Source organism: Pinus tabuliformis, chromosome X (genome assembly GCF_031772625.1).
Source record: "Pinus tabuliformis cultivar Carrire ecotype Pingquan chromosome X, CPIR1, whole genome shotgun sequence".
Taxonomy (NCBI): Eukaryota; Viridiplantae; Streptophyta; class Pinopsida; order Pinales; family Pinaceae; genus Pinus; species Pinus tabuliformis.
Genome location: NC_142308.1, coordinates 777,896,613 through 777,917,618, shown reverse-complemented (window position 1 = coordinate 777,917,618; position 21,006 = coordinate 777,896,613). Strand labels below are relative to the sequence as shown.

The 21,006-nt window shown below is 42.1% G+C and overlaps 1 protein-coding gene across 1 annotated transcript; it reads right to left on the bottom strand.

Moving 5' to 3' along the window:
• Positions 1-7,107: 7,107 nt before the first annotated feature.
• On the bottom strand, positions 7,108-12,426 carry LOC149142180 (uncharacterized). Its single transcript, XM_089451415.1, has 3 exons — positions 11,280-12,426; positions 10,422-11,003; positions 7,108-9,965 (listed from the first exon to the last, which is right to left on the bottom strand). The coding sequence occupies exons 1-3, from the start codon at positions 12,424-12,426 to the stop codon at positions 7,108-7,110; spliced, it is 4,587 nt and encodes a 1,528-aa protein (XP_089307541.1).
• Between the last annotated feature and the right edge of the window lie 8,580 nt (positions 12,427-21,006).

The window sequence follows — 21,006 nt, the reverse complement described above, 5'->3', positions numbered from 1 at the left end:
GCCAGAGGAGCAATTCTCAGAGGATAAGAACAGAGTTCGAAGAGCCAGCCTACAGCCGCTCTGGAGTGAGGTCAACCTCCAAATTATGAAGTATATCACGTGCGAGGGGCAATTCAGTATCGTGTATGGATACCATTTCCGGCTGCTCACAGAACTTAGGCACCAAATGGACCTACCCTTAGAAAACAAGTTGAGTATTCCTTACTTCCTCCTGCAGTCCATGACTGAATGTGCAACCAAGTTACGAGAGGGAATGCCAGACCAGGTAGCCCATCATGAACTCATTAAGCTCCTCGTGGAGGATGCACTCCACACATACACCATTCCTCTCTCGTGGGAAGCCTTTCGAAACTTGACTAAGGATGATGACATCAAAATTTTGGCTGAGGAGCTCACCTCCTCCAGCAGCGAAGAGAAGGAACCAATTCAAGCAGAGAAGAAAGGAAAAGGCCAAGAAACCATGGCCACAGCACCAAAGAAAGAACACAAGGAGAAACAAGAGAAACACCAGGCTGCCAAAACAGAGGATGACAAACCCACATTAACACCCAGGGAGAAAAGGTTACAGAGCAGGGTGGGAAGGACTGAACAAGTCCACGTCAGTGAAGGCACCTCTAAGGCAGCCTCAGCAAAGTCAAAAGACAAAGAACCCTCAGCCAAGCAGGCTAAAACGGTGCCACCTGTTTCTACAGGAAAATAAAAAACGACTTCTACAGGAAGCCAGAAATCAGCCACTACAAGACTTTCTACAGGAAGTCCTGAGAAAGGAACGCAGAAGGGGAAGACGACCGAAATCCTTGCTAGGGCAGTAGCAGCTGTGCTGGCCACCCTAAGTACCCCTCCTAAGCCAAAGGAAAAACGAAAGAGGGAGACCCCTCTGTATTTCAAAGCAAGGAGAAGTGTCAGAATCAAAACAGGCAGGCCCCAACCTCCATCCAGCGACCCAATTACCATAGAAGACACCCCTACCTTGCCAAGGGAGAGGTCCCCCTCAAAAATATCAGTCACTTATGAGCAGGGGAGCCCGAAGACGACTGCCTAGAAGGAGAGGATGGAAAGGTTGACTTCAAAAACCCCTCTAAAGGATGCTGAGGCCGTTCTACAGGAAACATTGGCCAGGCTCAAGGAGACCGAAAGAATGGAGGGAGAGGCAGCCACATCACCACCAAGGGAAGACGGAGTAGAGCCACTGAGGGAAGAAGAGGTAGAGCATATTTCGGAACCTAGTCCCCAGCCAAGCTTGAGCTTGTATTATAACTTTTTGGAGGCTGGAAAAATTATTCCACAAAAATTCACAGTGTTGCTTTTCTTTGCGTTGGAGGAAGAAAGAGTGAGAACCCACACGTGGATGAGGATAGCTAAATCTAAAGGAGTGGCAGATATAGGCCCCTTGGAGGAACAACTCAAGGAGGCACGAAGAGAATTAGCTATGCCCAAACACGTGGGAAACTGCCAGCGGGTATTCCTACAGGAAGAGAATGAGAAACTCAAACTGCAGCTACAGGAACAGAGAAAAGAAAGGGGCACAACATCAGGGGACACTACAGCAGAACCTAAAGGCAAAGAAGGACTGCATGTTGGTCTTGGGGAGCTAAACTAGCACCTACAGGAAAGGGAATTGCAAGCACAAATCGAGATACAAGCTCTCAAACAGCAGTTACAACAGAAAGAGGCACAACTGGCCTGCATGGCTAGTTGGGCCATGGATGCTATACAATGTAGACAACCGGCCAAATCTTATGGCCTATACCTATGGGAGCAGTGGCTGCAATTCCAAATTAATGCATTAGCACAAAGGGGTATCTCCCAAATCCAAGACCCCCAGCAGTTCACAGAGTTATGCAATAGCAGTTCATCAGAGGACAAGGCCAAGCTATCAGAGTTCTATCTCCATAATTTGGCCCTTCCTAATGTGACTTCATGGGATCCCAACATAATCGTAGGAGATATGCAGTTGATGGCATTTGCCTCATGGTTGAACCATGAAGAAAAGAGAGCACCAGAGGTCAAAGAGGTCATGAACCGAGAGTTACATGAGCCACTGCTGATTAGAGCAGAACCAGGGGACCCCACTGCATTGATATCGGCCCACCAACACTTAGCAACCGACTCTCAAGCTTTATTGAAATACATGGATCAGTAGGCTCAGGCTATAGCACATTTCGAGTATATGGAGCGACTATTAGGGGACAATTGTGTTCATGCTTGCACCCACCGGTGGAACACATTGTCCCACAGCCTCAAAATCAGGGAATATCACACTCCAACTCGAATGAGGGAAGCTCTAGTACGGGTGCCCCTCTACAAGAAGTCCATACAGAATCTCCAAGTCAGCTGGATTGGCCTCAAGCTAAGCCCACCTTTGCTTTTAGGATTGATGGAAGACAACACAGAAAAAGAAGAGCATAAGCAGTGGGAAGAGGTGGAAAGGAAGGTTGGGTTCCATGCCAGTGAGGAGAATACTACTTCAGAAACCTAGGATGTGAGAGTAGCGGTGAAAGCAATGAAGGACGAGGAGCTGGATTAGTTGCTCAGGGATGAGCAATCATTTTAGCTGGGGGGTGATGATGAGCCCCAAATTTGGTAACATTTTGGGCTCATTGGACCTAACTACCCTTGCTCAATCCTTCATTTTTCATAACTTATGCATCATTTTTTAGTATGTTTATGTCATTTGTACGAATAAGGGTAGTCACTATTCCTAGGTGGCTAACATGTGCTCATTTCAGGATTTTTTGACACATGTTGGAGCAAAACCGAGCAGACAAGGGCTAGGAGACAGCCAAGCTGGGGTTGAGGATTCGTAGGGGGGTTGTCGACGGCATTAAATAGCCTTCCTCGGGATATTCACCCCCAACTCCGAGCTCCAAAGGCCACCAAAACCGGATCTAGAAGGCAGCCAAACAGATTTTGTGGAAGTAGCTATTCACTCCCAGTTTGGTTAGCCAAGTCCCATAGATTTAGGAGGCTAGCTCGGGGCCTCGTGACGTATAAATGATAAGGCTTCAGCCTTCGAAAAGGACTTTTGGAAAAACTTTTGCACATTCTGCACTCCGAGCTGCCAGCTCTGTTTTGTTCTTTTGTAGCCATTATTGGCATAACTCTTGACTTATGATTATTATTTTTTAATGATAAGCAGTCAGATTCAATCTTAGCTCTGAGTTTCTAGAGGAGCCATAGCTCTCGGGGTTGGGCCCAACCTAAGAGCCTAGAGCCTCCTTCTTTGTATTGATATCTTTCCTTTCAGCATCATGATTTTCTTTGTATGCATTTGAAACGCAGGTTGTTGAGTTAGATTTCGTTGTGCGGTTAAGTAGGTCATTGTTGAAGAATAGAGTTGTTTCAGATGTCTAGAATAGAGTAATGAGATAAGAAGTGATAAAAGCTCCAGAAAAGGGTTGCCTACACTCTCATTTTCACCTCTTCCTAGGGGCTGGAATTGCAGACAGTGCTGCCCAACAAAAACACTAGTTTGCTTACCCATGCAATCTTCGGTGAAGTTCTTTCATTTGTAGGAGTTATTCATGCATTCAGACCTCTTGGAATGTTTCTTTGCTCCAGTACTGTACATGGTTCTCTTTAGAAATAACATTGTTGTTCATTGCTTTCATTAACAGTTAGGATAGATTAGTTAATATTTTGATTATGTGCAGGACGTGGTTGATTTGGTTAAGTTTACACTGTGCGGTGCATCTCCATCACTCTCTCGTCCATCTAAGCTTCGTCCAGGCCAACTTCTCATCTCCAAGTTAGATCCCTTGTCTCACAACTACTCTTTTGCCCACGTCACCCTACCTTCTTGGCCTTCCATTTCCTCTGCCCTCTTTAAGACAAGCTAGCTTTCCACACCCTCTCATCACTCCATCTCTCTGTCACTAAGTCATTACAGACCCCTATCCTACCTCCCTATCCATTCATACATCCTCTTTCACTCACCCATCATCCAAAATCCAATTGTAGAACATCCTGTAGAAATTTCTGAACATCCTGTAGAAATTCTGAAACATCCTGTAGAACCCCTGCAGACTTCCTGTAGGAGCTCACAAATAAGGTTTCTTGATATCCAAACTTTGTGAAACTCTTTGGAAGGGTGTTAGGGACTCCTTAGACCCTCTCTGAACCTTCCCGGCCTCTTCCAAGCATTTCTCCTCCTTGACCCACCTCTGCACCGTGAAAAGCCAGTTAAAAGCACATGCATGATAATTCCAACAACTTAATCAAAAATACAAAAAGATGTTTTCTTCAGATAGAGGTAGTCTCGACACATGTATTTTTCCTTCATAGAAGTAATGGCATCTCTTTCAGTAGTTTGCATGCTCTTCTTTGCGTCAATAGGACTAGCTGGTAGAATTAGGGTTTGCTAGGGTTTGTGTTTCTTTTTGGCTTTCAGTTTCTTGTTGCAATTAGATTAGCTTCCTTCGAGTTAGCTTTCATCCATCAATTAAAAAGCTTCTTCTAAGAGCTCATAGAAGTTGGCTTAAGCTCCTAGTGGACTTGTGCCAGCTGACCAAGTGACAGCTGCGGCAAGAGCTAGTACTTGTGCATACAGCACCGTCGCTTCCAAGTTTGTTACGAACTACCGGGTTGATAAGATTAAAGAAGGGAGTCCCAGGAGTTGTAGAATTATTGCTACAATACTGGAGCCCACCAACTGGTTCCACTCGCTCATATATAAAGCCACTTTTCACTTTAATTTCTGCGACATTGGATGTCATTACCAAATAGTGATTTTACTATGAAAAGCTTGTTGGCATGGTTTGAATCCTTAGATTTTTAGCGTGTGTTAATTGTTTGTTTTTGTCTTTTTAGAAACCTTAGGATTGTATTGTGAATATTGTTTAATTTTGTGATAAATTTTTAATTATGGCTGAATCAACAAGACAATCAATTAGAATGTGAGGTCAGACTCCTAAATATACACCAAATTAGTTAGAAAAGATAAAAGCAGAAAATTTAAAATCTACAGGATCAAAAGCCTCAGAGAAACTTGAAACATCAACAATTTTATAATCTATTACAGTAGAAATTGAATTGAATCCAAAACAAGAAGTAGAATCAAGTTCAGTTCACTCTGGTTTAGATATTACTAAGGTAGTTCATACATAATCTGACACTGGTGAAGTTTCAGACACTGAACTTACCAAACTAGAAGTAGAAGAAGCTGAGTCTGAACTTTCTCAACCTGAATCACCTTCGACTGTTATAACTCCTACTCCTGAGCCACCTTCACCTCGAAGGAAGTTGATAGTAATGACTAAATTACCTCTTGGGTTAATTAGTATTGAAGATGTTACCAAAGAAATAGAGACACCTCATTCTCCATTTACCGGTGCTGAAACTTTTTACCCAAGAGTTCCCTTTTCTCCTTTTCGATCTGACCTTTGGTATTCTACAACTTTGAGTTTTTTAGGTCAAACTTTTCCACTGCCACTCATTCCATTTTATTTTTTTTTCTCGGTAAAGCTATCTATTCTATTATATTATGTACAGGCAAATATTACAATAAAAAAGATAGGCTACCCAGGGCCAACTGTGGCACTCTGGGTTGCTTTTCATGACTCAGAATTCGCCCTCGCAGGGGAAGCGCTTCCCCTATGACATAACACAGTGTTGTTTTTGGATCATACCAAAACAGCCCGCGCAGGGGCATCAAACAAAAAGACTCATTACAGACCTTGCAAGGCCAGCTGCCCAGACTATAGTAAACGTGCATATAAACAAGAACTAAAGAGACACAAACATAGATATGTAGCCTAATCTAGGCCCCAACAGAGACCAAGAACCTATACCAGACCTAAGAGAGAAAAATGTATGCCAGAGTGGGTTGTTGGAGGCTATTCCTCTGGCTCTTCCTCAATAATTCTGCACCACCCGTGGCCTTCTGGGTAGCCTTCCCACATTGCCATGGGGTCCTGCATGGAGGCTGGCGTCTCTTGCTCTTGAAGTCGGGTGGGGGTCTGCTTAGGCTCCTTCTTTGGATTATCCTCTGCAATTGCCGTCTGCACCTCCCGACGTTTCTCCCCACTGCCCTCTGGATGTTCCTCTGCAATGTCCGGTCGCGCTCCTTCGGCATCCTCCTGAGGAACCTTTGTGAAGAGAACCGATATGTGTGCGTTAATGCCAGGATTGTCCCGCGAACTGCCAAGGGTAAATATGGCTAAGCCAAACACTGGAAGCAGGGGTGCTCCTTCATTGGAACTGTCGGCCTCCATGAATTGACTGGTAGATATGGGGGTGGCTGCCGCCCTTCTATGGCAGTAGCAGCAACAACAGTGATGGTGGGTATCCGCCACATGGTGATGTGAAGAACCCCCTCGCCCAAAACCTCTTCTACATGGCATCCTTTCCCGGGGAGGAGCCATGGTTGCAGAGACGCTAACAGCTGGAAACCGCACAACGCTTGAGGGCTTGTCGGGATTGATTCGCCCCCCACCTGAATTTCGTCCCCCCACTGTTCCGTAACAGAGCTCAGCCTTACAGTGACAGCAGAACCCCGGATAAACAAGCACGAAGTTTCCTTCGTCAATTTGAATGCCGTCGCTCCCAACAAGAACAGAAGCTTGAAAGAGACAATTTCCCTCAGAGATCTGAGCTGCTTGCTCTGCACTCTGAGTCCAAAATCGCAACATTCCTTCATTCTTAAAACAATAGACATTCCCTCGAATTTTTTCCGCTTTGATTGCTCTCTGCAAGCTCGTCATCATACCCTGCTTCTTCATTAATGTTCCTGCTCTGCGCCTCCCGTCTTAACTCCTTGGCGGCGAGGGGCATTAAACTCCCTTGGCGATCACGAGGTGGCACATGTTGGGCATGTGGCTCCTCACTGCCTGGCATGTTGACACCCGCATCCGGGGAGGTGGCTTCTCCTTGGATCAGGCTTTCACACTCCTGGAGCTGGTGCATGTTAGGAATGATGTTCGTGTTGCCGAATAGGAGGATATGGTTGGTCTCAACTCCAATGTTGGCCAGGAGGTCAGCAATTTTGTTGCCCTCTCTTTTAGTGTGATTGAAGGAGATGGCTCTATGATTGCTTAGCTTTTGTGCAATGTCATTTAGCCTCGCTTCTAGTCTCCAACTGGGGGCTACTTTCCTTACTTGCGAGCCGTTCTATAGGCGAGTGGCCATGTTAATAAGAATCTGTGAGTCGCCTTCTACAATCAGGGGTTGAAGATTGAGATTCCAGGCTTGCAGGAGACCTTGCCAAAGCCCTTCTAGCTCTGCTGAGTTGTTGGTATCCCACCCCATGTTCCCGAAGTATATCTGCATAGGAGTGCCTTCATGGTTCCTCAATATGCCACCAAATCCAGCTGCTCCTGGATTACCTTTGGAAGCCCCATCAAAGTTAAGTTTATATGAGTTTTTAGGTGGGGCTTTCCAATGGCAGTTGACCTTACAGTTGCTATTAGATGGGCTATTTTTGAGCGTTTCTTGAGGTAAATGCAGCTGCCAATTGTCCAGAATGCTTTTTTCATTGTTTGTGGATGGGAGATCTTCCTTTGTCCACGATTGAAGCGACATTGTTTCTTGGAGATTCCTGTGTATCCTGTTCCAGGTTTCTTCAATAGGAGAGCGTTTGTTTTTAAATATACGTTGGTTTCTTTCCTTCCAAACGTTCCATAAGACGATCCCCGGGATGATGCTCCATAAATGGTTGAGGATCTCGCTTTTGTAGGGATGCTTTGGCCATTGTCTTATGGAGTTGATGATGTCATTTTCCTCTCTGCATCTTTTTTGGCATCTGAAGCCGACCTTATCCCAGAGTTGGTTGGCAAGAGGACAAGTATCCAGGAGGTGTTGAAGAGTTTCTTCACTTTGAAAGCAGTTGTAACAAACAGAGGGACCATGAAAGTTACGTTTTCTAAGTTTATCCCATGTGAGAATTTTTTTATGTCCTACCAGCCAGAGAAAGTAGGAGATTTTTGGCCAGGATCCGAGCCCCCAGATTTTGCTCCATAAAGGGTGTGGTGGAGTGGGGAAGCAGCATATCATCTTGTAGGCTTCTGAGGTAGTATAGGTCCCCTTGGGTTGGTATCCCCATCTGAGGATATCCTCTCCGTCATCCTGCCTTATGCTTCTTTTCCTTAACTCCGTCCCCAGTTCTTCTTCCTTCCGAGCATCTATATTGTTGAGAATTTGGTTACTCTGTTTCCATTTTCTGAATCCATGCTCCATCTCCTGCATCCAAAATTGTTGAACTTTTTCCTGCTGCTGCTCCTGTCTGTCTGGTTTCAGAGAAGGGTGAAGAACACTTGTGAGCTTGGGCATTTGGTTCCAGGCATCTGTCCAGAATCTTGCCGTACTTCCATTCCTGATTTCCCAGAAGCTGTGCTGTTGAATTAGCTGATAGTGTTGTTTGGCCGCGTTCCATATTAGCGATCCCTTTTCAGTGGGCGTAAATCTGATGAGTTCTTCTTGAGGTCTGTTGCCAGCATATTTGGCTGTCCAGATTTTGACCCAGGGCTTATCTGGGTTAGTGATCCAATGCCACCAGATCTTGGCATTCATAATGGAATTGCTGTACTCCGGGTCCCTCAGCCCAATGCCTCCCTTATCTTTGGGCATGCAAACAGTGGTCCATTTGACCAGGGCCCATTTGCGATTGGTAGCCGAGCTGCTCCATAGAAAATTGCGCTGAAGGTTCCTTATGCTTTTTAAAACCCACTTTGGCGCTGCCAGGATAGAGAACAGATACAGAGGCATTGCCTGAAGGACAGATTTGATGAGAACCACGCGACTGGCTATGTTTAGAGATCTATGAGTCCAGAGGTTGAGGCGGGAATCAAGTTTCTCAAGGAGGGTGCGCCAAGCTGGCTGCTTTATGGCTGATGCAGTGAGGGGCGCTCCAAGGTATTTGGAGGGGAGGGTTGCGGAGGGGAAGCCCAAGATGTGAGTTACAGCAGATTTGACCGGAGGGGGAGTGTGAAAGAAGAAAATCTGCGATTTAGAGCAGTTGACATGGGTGCCAGAGGCTTCCGAGAAATCCTGGAGGAGAGATTTCAAGCGGGAGGCTTCTTGAATAGAGGGATAGCCAAAAAGCATGGTGTCATCAACGAACTGCTGATGAGAGGTGGCATCATTGTTGTGAATGGAGATGCCTTTGAGCTGATGAGAATGGAGGGCCTGTTTAATGTGTCGACCAAGTCCTTCAGCGATGAGAACAAAGAGAAAGGGGGATAGGGGATCCCCTTGCTGGATACCCCTAGAGGGTTTGAAGGGGCGGGAGGGAATGCCATTCACCAGGATTGAAAATTGAGTGGATGTGATTAGGCTCATAACCCATCGCACCCAAGTGGAGCAAAAACCAAAAGCTTTTAGCATATGAGATATGTAATTCCAACTGAGTTTATCAAATGCCTTGGAAAGATCCAATTTAAGAAGCATACCTGCTTGCTTTGAGTGCTTGAGGGAGTGAATGATCTCGTGAGTGAGTAGAATACCATCCATTATTTGTCGACCTTCCACGTACCCTGACTGTTCCGGAGAGATGAGCCGAGGTAGGAGGGGTTTAAGCCGATTTGCAATGACTTTAGATATGACTTTGTATATGACATTGCATAAGGCAATTGGTCTGAATTTATCAGGGGTGATGGAGTCCTCCTCTTTGGGGATGAGAGTTATAAAAGTGGAGTTGAGGGAGGAAAGAAGCCAGCGCATGGCCGTGGATTCTTCAACTATCTGCCAGACTTCCATCTTTAACATATCCCAAAAAGTGTGAAAGAAAGTAGTAGTAAATCCATCTGGGCCAGGGGCCTTACCTTCTTTGAGCTGAGACATTGCCTCATCCACTTCCTGGGGAAGAATAGGGCGCATGAGCAGCTCATTGTGTTCCTCCGTGATGAGCTTTGGCACATTGCTGATTATTTTGCTAATAGCTTGTTGCCGGTCTTCTATAGGCTCTTGATGGACATGTTGAAAGTGATTGAGGAGCACCTCTTCAATTTCCTCGTGTTTCTCTACTTTTGCCCCTACTTGATTTTGGATGAAGGGTATGTTGTTGTGCATCCTTCTCTGCACTGTAGTTCTGTGGAAGAATTTGGTGTTACGCTCCCCCTCCTTCAGCCATCTGACTCTTGACTTTTGCCTCCAGTAGATTTCTTCCTGCTTTCTCCTGTCCTCCATCTGGCTATGGATGAGCCTTTCCTGCTCCAGAGTTGCTTCCGTGTGCCCTTCCGATATAATTTTTTGATGGAGGTCCGTCAAATCCTGATTTAATTCTTGCTGCGCTTTGAAGATATTTCCAAAGGTTTCCCTGTTCCATCTTTTTAGGTGATTTTTGAGAAATCTTAACTTCTGCTGGAATTGATACATTTTTGCTCCTTCTGGAGGGATGAAAGATGCCCAGGTGGTCTTGACAAAGTCCCTGAAGGTGGGATGCGTAAGCCAGAATCCTTCAAAGCGGAAGGGTCTTTTTGTTAAGTTACCTGGTCTTTGCCATTGTAGAGCGATCGGCCAGTGATCCGACCCTGTGTGAGCAAGAATAGCTGCTGAGATATCTCCTCCTAAGTGGACCGCGTTGTCTGAGAGGAGGAAGCGATCCAATTTGGAGGCGATTTGATGTTTGCCAGCCCTGCGGTTGCTCCAAGTGAAGGTACCATTACAAAACGGCATATCTATGAGAGACGTTGATTGGATGAATTCCTTGAAGCGATTGGCTTCTGGTTCCATTCTGTTCCTCCCTCCTATCTTCTCTTCGGTTTTAGTGATCATGTTGAAGTCGCCGGCAACAATCCAAAGTGGGTACCTTCTATTGTTGCTCAGAGCTTCTATCGTGTCGAGGAGCGCTACTTTACTTCCTGCATCTTGCGGGAAATATACATTTGATAAGTTGCCATGAATATTGGTACCCAAAATGTGAAAGGTAGCCTGTATGAGATGATGAGCTGCATGAAAATCTGTGAGGGTAACTGCTTGGGTGTTCCATGCTATAGCAAGCCCTCCTGAAGCTCCGGAGGCATCTACTGCAACCGAACGACATCCTGGCCAGGCTTTTGAGAGAATGCTGCCTAGCATAGAACTATTACACTTAGTTTCCTGGAGGAAGCACATTTGTGGCTTTTCCATTTTTATCATATTTTTTAACATCCTGAGCTTTCCGGGGCTGTTTAGCCCTCTTAAATTCCATGATACTAGCTTCATGATTTAACCATTGACAGAGGGCTTGTAGTACTTTGTCAACTTAGCATATCTGCCTGAGTCTACCAGGATTTTCCCAATCTCAATCGTTCTTTGGAGGTCGGTTTTCCTTCCTCTCTTTTTTGTATCCTTTGGGCGTAGATTACCATCCCATTGGCTTCCCGGTTGTATCCCGAGTTGGTGCTGATGATAAGCTCGCGAGATGATCACTTCGAGCTTATTAAGTTGATGCTCTGGGATTGTATCGTATGCTTTCTTTTTGCAGGCAAGTTCTAATTCCAGTATATCTAGGCCATTCAGATCTATGCTTTCTGGCTCTTCTTCCATTGGTTGCCCTTGATTGCTGTCTTCAGTTTTGTTCTCTGGATTCTGGGGGAGCTCTGCTTTTCCGTCAACTTCCATTTCCTTGTGGATCTCTTCTGATTCTTTCTGATCTCGACTGAGGATAGTAGGGATAATGATGGGGGGTGGGGATTTGGGAGGGGATTTTGATGGTGGGGGATGGGATGAGGAAGATGGGTGAGCAGGGTTGGCCTCAGCGTTAGTAGGGAGCTCTTCAGAGGTTTGTCCAAGAATATCAAAGTTGTTCTTGGTTACTGGGCCATGGGATTTGTTGGCCTGGGGTTTGTACCCATTTTGGGGTTTTTTGAGAGAGCGCTTCCTGCTTGGGACTTTAGTGAAGCCTTCCTGGGTTAGGGTATCAGAAGGGTCAGGGGTACTGATTTTGGCATTTTGAGGGCAATCCCTGAAGAGATGTCCCAGGACATGACATTTCCTGCACCGAAAGGGAACATGTTCATAGTCGAGTGGCTGGATCCATTCTTCATCTCGATGGGCTAGAGTTACCGACTCTGGTAGAGCTTCATTCAGACGTATGAAAACACATATTCGAGCGTAGGAGATGTACTTACGCGATTTGGTTTCTTCTGCCGCTCTGATGTACTCTCCTACCCCATTTCCGATCCTTTTGAGGAGGTCCTCATCCCAATATTCATCTGGGAGAGAGTATAGTCTGATCCAGACTGGCGCCCAGGTAAGATCTTCCTTGTCTGGATTGAATCTGGGAATCCATTCCCTCAGATATAATCCTGCTGAGTTAAAAAAGTAAGGCCCTCCTCCTAGTATTCTGTATTTGTCCTCTAGACAGAAAAAGATTGCAGTGAAGAAGCCTTTCGGCCCTAGCTGCAGCGTGACATCTCCCTTGGGTTTCCATTTCGCCGCGATCCAACCGTATAGGGCTTTCTCAGTCGGCCAGAACCCTATGAACTTCCCAATGAGGGCATGATCTCGCATGTACTCTATTCGTCTGTCAATCTTGTCTCCCGGTAGCTCTATCCGTGGCTGCTCCTTGGCCACTGGTCGGCATGTTGTTGAGGATATTTTCGGGCCTTCTTCTGGGGTTTCTTTCCCTTCTTATGGATTGCTGTCTTTGTCCTTCCGCTTTCCAGTTTCCCTATTGTTATCTTGGATTTTTTCCCTCTGTCCAAGATTTCCTTGTCAACAGATCCGAAAATGACGGTTTGCTCTAGATCGCGCTGCGACGGGGAGGGCTCTGACACGCCCCCCAGAGGTTGTGCCATTGCGATGGGCTAATGCCCTGCAGCTCTGTAACACTACAGGGGTCCTCTCTCCATCCATGAGGGTCTTTCCTGCTGCACTTTCGGCGTCGTAGGTAGGTCGTTCAGAACCATAGCTCCGTGATCAGGTCGCAGCCCATTTTTGCATTACCATTTTAAACTTGATTTGTTAATATATATATATATATATATATATATATATATATATATATATATATATATATATATATATATATATATATATATATATATATATATATATATATATATATATATATATATATATATATATATATATATATATATATATATATATAACTCATTCCATTTTATTAACCACAGGTAATTATGTTATAAATTCCTATTGGGAGTGAAAATATTGATTCATCTATGTTTACCAAGTCCCCAAAATCACAATTGTATGGTGATCCATCAGTTCCTCCAGAGTACCAGTCACTTATTGGAACTTTTTCAGGAGCTGCTTCTTCTCCTCAACCTTCCACTTGGTCATCTGGTTTATCTACATCTACTGATCAGAGCATGACTTCCATGCCTGAAGAATTTACGTCATCATATCAAAATATTCACATGGTGTTTGGTAATTCAAGCAACCCTCAAGTAACCCCGACTAGTGTTTATTACCATCCTTGGGGGAAAGCACCTTATCCTCCACCTCGAGGGAAATTTTTTTTTGGGGGTCAAACTTTACTGGAACCTATGGTCAGGTAACTTAGCCTAGACTTGGTCAACCTGTTGTAAATCAACCTTTGATTAGTACTCCTTATCCTGGCATGAACACAATTTGGAATCCTTCCTTTAATCTACATTATGGTCCAGGTTCTCCACAAGTGCAAATTTATCAACTTGTTTAGTGTACTAGATAAAATATGCCTTAGATACCTATTCCAGGTATTATTGTACCTATCTAGTAGCCTATTTAGGGAATTCCTCAGACAGTTTTCCAACAACCTATTCAAGGAATTCCTTAAATACCTGTTCAGCAACAGATTCAACAAAATGTTCAGAGTTCACTACAGACCCCTGTTCAAACAACGCCTTCACAACCAATTTCAAGTTATCCTCAAACACTTATTCTAGGAGTATCACAAACAACCATTCCAGTAACCCTTCAAATAATGTTCCTCAGAATACTCAAGCAATCCTACAAGCTTCTACTTATCAAATTGTTCCTACGGTCTAGTCTATACCATAGATTCCTATCAGGCAATATATTGTCGGAATAGGGCAAACACATTTTCAAGGTCATGCTTTCCAAAGCCCTCGTTTTCAAGGTCAAGCCAACTAGATTCAACCTTTTCAAGGACAAATTTTTAAAATTCCACCTTATCAAGTAAAAACTTTCCAAAACCGACCTTTTCAAGGTCAATTTATTCAAAATCAATCTGTTCAAAGTCAATTTGTTCAAGTTCAAATTTTTGTAAGCGCAGCTTGTGTAGGAGAAATATTAATTCGATCAAATGGGTCAAGATCAACCTTTCTAGAGTCAATTGTACCTCAGTCATTGTTATAGACATTTTTGGGCACTAACCGCAAGCATAAAATATCCAAAAACCAAGGGCTTCTAAGTCCCTAAAAGTGTTGTTATAACCCCTTAAGGAACAAGGTCAACTGATTACAGCTTCTCCCAGAAGTTCTCCATGAAAAACTACTCAGAACTGGTCAAAACAGGATCATTTCAGCTGCTCCATAGGCAAAGTGCATTGCATCTCACCTAAGTACACTCTATGGGTGCGTTGCATTTCAAAAAGCCCTTCTATGGGGTGCGATGGGCGAGAAGTGACAAATGGCAGTGTCAATCCGCGAGGTGGAGAGGCATGGAATCTTCCAGAAACTTCTCCTGTGATAGTTGCCTCTCTGAATTCGACAAAGGATGAGTAAGAGATCATCAATCTCCAAGTGGAAGCAAGAACTATTAGAGGGAAGACACTAATCAAATCACAAGCTGACTCATCTCCCTTACAGATATCTATATATGGATCCCTCATCCTAGAGATCCAGAGGCTGGAATTTTGCATCTTGTAAGGAATTGTTGTTGGTTTCTTGAGACAAGATCATAGTGTTGGGTGGTCTAAGCTTTGTATGAGGTGAAGAAGGGCTTACTTGCTGAGAGGATGATGCTGGGTCAGAACAACAGGTTGTAACTCCCTTGGCTCTTTCTTGATTATCAATAAAAGCTATTCAAGTTTTCCTCCATACTCTTGTGTCATTTATGTTTTATGCATTTGTATGGTCAATTTACATATGATCCTAGATTGTTTATGATTATAGATCCAAGTTCATGTATAGTGTTATGCTAATTTGATCCTGCAGGTACTCTGTGAAGCTGGGCGTACAAGGAAGAAAGTAGCGAAGGACTATCAAGAGAGAGAGGAATCGAACTAGGAGATAAGCGCAACACAGAGGTTGGTTTCCTTTGTTCTTCTCTCATCTATTTTTCATAAAGGAAAAACGAAAGTAGCTTTACTTTATTTGTTTCTAAGGTAGCTACCACACCTTAGTGGGATAAGCAATTCTATGTAGACACTTTTCCCTGTAAAAAAATGGCGACTCCACTGGGGAGCGACTAGGTTGTTTGTTTATCTACCTTGTTGTTTATTTTATAAACTTACAGATGGAGCCTGAAGTCGAGCCAGGTAGCTTTCGAACTGCATTTGCTATGCGAATGCAAAGTAGATAAATGCCGCTTCAGTCAATCTCTATGTTTTGTTTATGAATTAAACAACTGATTTACAAACTCTCTAATTTCCCTTGTGGTGGCTCTAGTAACCTCCTTAGATCTACCCCTGTTGTTGATTTACTGATTACCACTTGCTCGGCCAAAATCTCTGAACTGAACTGCAAACTGTGATCTAAAACCCAAGAAAAGTCTCGTCTCTGGCCCAGCACACTCTCTTTTCTGTGAATTTGAACTTCAGCGCACTTCCCGAGTGTAGCAGGTGCGCTGCATTTCAAATTCACTGTGTTACAGGTGAACTGATCAGACTAGGCATTGTTCCTCAGTTTTGGTTTCTGTGTTCATTCTTTTCAGTTCTATTCATGAATTTTGCTGCCTGTAGTCAGTATACCTCTGTTTGAAACCCCTTTTCCTTGTTGTTATTTGTTGGGTCCCTATAATACTAGTGATTACCCCATTACTATTGTAGTTATACCCCTTATTTATATTTTTGTGCCCCTATTACCCCCATCTTGTTATTTCTGTGCCCCATAGAATCCCTCTATTGTTATTTTTGTGGCTTCATATTATTATTGTTAGGTCGGCTGGATTATATTGTGACTCCTTACACTCCTATATATAGAAAGGAGGTTTAGTCATTTGTATCATCGAAGAATTGTTCATTTATGTAATGTAAAGGAGGTTTCCCCCTCGAAGAGGCTGAATTCTAAGGCGTTGATCTATCTTTTCTATATTTTCTTGAGCTAGTTTCATAACATTTGGTATCAGGGCTTTGGATTCTAGGGTTTCGCTGCTCCAAACAGGTCATCGTGGCATTTTAGCTATAACATGTTTTCTGTGACGTTTCAGAAGTTACAAAAAATAGCTAATTGAGAAGAAATCGCGCTGAACATTGGGTCCGAATTTCAGAGCTTTTCGCCCGATATTTGCGGAGATATGATCTGAGGAAGTTGGTCTTTTTGCAGACTCCTGAATTACATTCAAAACAGGTGACCTGGGGAAAATCGTCATAACTTTCTCTCTGGGGATCGGATTGAAATTTTGTAAGAAGGTACAGAAAGAGGACGGGCTGTAGTTTTTTTTATTCCAGTTTCAGATACAAAGGTTGAAACAGTGACTTGTGGCACGTCGTACAAGTTCGCTCTACTGAACTATTCTAAAAGCAAGTCACTGTGGGAGATTTCACATAACTCTTCCTTGGAGAATCCAATTTGGGTCAGACTTGTGGCATTGGAAAGAGGATGCAGAAGGCTACTACAAGTTTCAACTTCAAAATTGGAAGATCTGAAATTATAGAGATACATCAGATTCAATATCAGGCTTCTATAAAGTGAAAAAAGGTGTGTAGTTTTTTTTTAATTTTTGTGTAAGCTTGGTTTAACGGAATTTAAAGGGCATAGTAAAGCATTATTATCGGTAACTGATGCCCTGAGGAAAGAAAATACAAACACCTAGTAAGGAACCTGAAAGCTCTAGCATGAGTCATGAAGAAGAGGAAGAAATGCTACATGATATATCAAAATTACAAGAACAAGTGCAACATATGTCACACTCACAAAAGCTAACAGAAGCTAAGATAAATGGCGTGGAATCTAAGATAAATGGCGTGGAGTCTAAGATAAAGGGCATGGAAGATAATATGGATGATTGGAAGACAGATTTGAAGACAAACATGGCAGATTTGAAGACAGATTTGAAGACAGACATGGCAGATTTGAAGACAGATTTGACAAATTTTCTACAAGAAATACTTACTAATGGTGAAAAGGTTGTAAAGGAAACTCATGATGTGAACAAAATTAATGTTAATCATGATTCCATAGACTCTACTATTGGATTGAAGACCCACCATATTCCAAAAATCGATATGAGGAAGTTTGATGGCAAGGATCCCGCCACATGGATATTACAGATGGAGCAGTTCTTCGATCTCAATAATGTGCAAAACACACAAAAGGTACGTATGGCAACTGTATATTTGGAACCAAATCAGTTTGTATGGTATCAATGGCTTTGATCTCGTAAAAAATTATCGCTTGGGCAATTTTTACGGAAGAATTGATAGCACATTATGAAGATACAAAAAGCAACACTTATTTTAGCCAATTGATAAGTCTCAAACAAAAGGGTTCAGTAATGGAGCACATTGAGGAGTTCCAAAAATTGAACATAAGGGTAAAAGATATTCTAGAGGAGCATAGGATTGATTTGTTCATAGGGTCTTTAAAGGACAATATCGAGGGAAAATTTTAAGAAACCCCCCCCTAAATTTATAAATATAATAAATGGGCGAATCTCCATGGTATATAGGAAAAATGGAAGGCGATTTTATCAATAATATAATATGTATATATAATTTTTTGGCGAATCTCTCACCAGGCATGGCGAATATTTTACTCAATTATACAATCTTGTAAGATCTTGGCGAGTCTTTCACTAAATAATAAAACTTTGTAAAGTCCTCGTGAATCTTAGCATAGGCTACATGCTGGTTTAATTCCCCCATTTAAATAGGCTACATTCTAGGTGAATACCATGGGTCAATACCATGTGCCATTTTGGTGAATACCATGGGTCAATACCATGTGCCATTTTTATTTTTATTAATTCTAATATTAGGGTTAATAATGGTTTTTTGAATGGTATTAATAACAATCTAGTCCATGGTATTTGTCCCATAGTATTTTGGCCATAGGTTTCACCTAAATATAACCCATTTTTTGAGTGTTCGTAAAGATAAGGTGACTTATGGAGTAAATATAAAAAAAATGTTTTATTTGTTTACCATACCTCTCGTTTATTTATATTTTTATTAATTTACCATACCTCTTTTACAAATATGGTATTTGGCCCATAGGATTCAATTAAATAAAACGTCTTTCTTGAGCCTTCATAAATAGAACGAGGGTTATGGACTAAATATAAAAAGAGGTTTTATTTATTTACGATACGTCTAGTTTATTTATATTTTTATTTATTTACCATACCTTTTGAGTAAGTATAAAAATATGTTTTATTTATTTACCATACCTCCACTTTACTTATATTTTTATTTGTTTACACCCTTACATGTATATAAGGTGACTTATGGAGTAAATATAAAAAATGTTTTATTTATTTACCATACCTCTCATTTATTTATATTTTTATTAATTTACCATACCTCTTTTATAAATATGGTATTTGGCCCATAGGATTCACTTAAATAAAACCTATTCTTGAAAATGGGCGAATGGATTCACTTAAATAAAACCTATTCTTGAAAATGGGCGAATGGAAGGTTGTAAGTCCTAATTTCAAGGGCTAAATTTACCTTTTTTACCATCTCCCTTAAAATAAGGTGGCCTATTTGAGGTGATTTGTAAAAATGTACTATGATACAAAATATTCGCCCACTAAAAATTTAAAACCCCTTAATTTTGCCAAACGGCGAACATTCGCCCCTAAAATTATCCTTGACAATATCCAACATGATGTCCACCTTTGGGAACCTGATTCATTAGAGAAGGCATTCAGGTTAGCAAGAAAAATGGAAAGCAAAATTATGGCAACTAGGAAGCATACCACTCACAACTATAAAGACGGAAGTGTTGTTGCCCTAGTCTTCCACAACCTATAAGGTTGCACCACAACAATTAGAAGAAAAAAGAGCAAAAGGGCTTTGTTACAGTTGTGATAGCAAATACACTAAAGGTCATAAGTGTGCTGAGAAGAAATTATTCTACATAGATTGTGAAGAGGAAGAAGAAAAGGAGCAAGAAAGGTCAAAAGAAGAAGAAATACTCCAGGAACAAAGCCTAGAAGAAGAACAAATAAATCCAACCATATCTTGTAATGCATTGGCGGGAATTACCACTCCTCAAACCATCAAGATAGAAGGACAAATCAAGAAGAAAAAGGTAATAGTGTTGATTGATTCAAGAAGCACCCACAATTTTATTCATTGTAGGGTAGCAAAAGAATTGAATTGCTTCCTATATCCAGCACCAGAGTGTCAAGTGATGATTGCAAATGGAGGAACAATAAATTGCTCTGGAAGGTGCCATAATATCAAGCTATCCATGGGAGAATATGTATTGACCAGCCCAATGCTTTCCATTCCAATGGGAGGTGTTGATGTTGTACTAGGAGTCCAATGGCTACAATCCTTGGGTACAATAGCTTTTAATTTTCAAGAACTTTTCATCAAATTTTCTATGGAAGGAAAGGAAGTTGAATTAAGGGGTATTACAGGAAAACTAGGAAAGATAATCAGCTCTAATGGTATGACCAAGCTTCTAAAAAAGGAGCAAAGAGGTGTAATTGCACAATTATGTTCGCTAGATGTTTCCATATCGGAATCATCTATTTCTCCATATCTCCAGAAAGTCCTGGACAATCATTCCAAGGTATTTGAGACTCCCAAAGGTCTCCCACCTATGTGTGATCATGATCATGCTATTCATCTGATTCCAAGAAGTGTTCCTCCAAACATCAGGCCGTACAGATATCCCTATGTCCAAAAAAGTGAAATTGAACATATGGTTGCAGAAATGCTAGAGGCTGGTATAATTCAACCAAGTCAAAGTTCTTTCTCTACTCTAGTAGTATTGGTGCACAAGAAGGATGGATCATGGCGCATGTGTCCAGATTATAGGGAGCTCAACAAGCTCACTATTAAAGATAAGTTCCCAATTCCTGTCATTGATGAATTACTGGATGAATTGCATGGATCAATTTACTTCACCAAGTTGGATCTTCATTCGGGATATCATCAAATCAGAATGAATATTGAAGACATTCCGAAAACGACATTTAGAACTCATGAGGGTCATTATGAATTTTTGGTCATGCCTTTTGGCCTTACTAATGCACCTTCAACATTTCAAGGTTTGTTGAATTTAATTTTCAAACCATTCCTTAGAAAATTTGTGTTAGTATTTTTTGATGATATACTAATCTATAGCAAGTCTTGGAAGGATCATGTTGAACATGTTGACAGGGTGCTACAACTATTGGAGGAGAAACAATTATATGCAAAAATATCCAAATGTTTCTTTGGAGTCGAGGAGGTGGAATATTTGGGTCATATTGTATCTCATGAAGGAGTTAAGGTAGACCCTAGAAAAATTAAAGCCATTAAGGAATGGAAAATCCCCACATCCATAAAGCATCTGCGAGGATTTCTTGGGTTGACAGGGTATTATCGCAAGTTTGTTAAGAATTATGGGGGAATAGCAGCACCTCTAACAACATTATTGAAGAAAGATGCATTTTCATGGACTCCGCAAGCAACAAAGGCCTTTGAACATCTTAAAGAGGCAATGTGCCAAGCACCGGTCTTAGCTACACCGAACTTCACAAAAACCTTTATTGTGGAATGTGATGCTTCAGGAAATGGAATTGGTGCTGTTCTAATGCAAAATGAAAGACCCATTGCTTTTGAAAGTCGTCCAATCAAGGGAAAGTTTTTAAGCAAAGCTATTTATGAGAAGGAAATGCTGGCAATACTCCATGCACTTAAGAAATGGCGACCCTACCTAATGGGAAGACACTTCAAGGTAAAAACGGATCATGATAGCCTTAAATACTTTTTAGAACAAAGATTATCCTCTGAAGAGC

Coding starts and splice junctions, on each gene's coding strand:
- LOC149142180 (XM_089451415.1), bottom strand. CDS start 12,426: ATGCGAGATCATGCCCTCATTGGGAAGTTCATAGGGTTCTGGCCGACT. Junction 11,004..11,279: donor ACCGGGAAGCCAATGGGATG/GTAATCTACGCC, acceptor GTTCTATGCTAG/GCAGCATTCTCTCAAAAGCC. Junction 9,966..10,421: donor TCTACAATGGCAAAGACCAG/GTAACTTAACAA, acceptor AAAATCAAGTAG/GGGCAAAAGTAGAGAAACAC.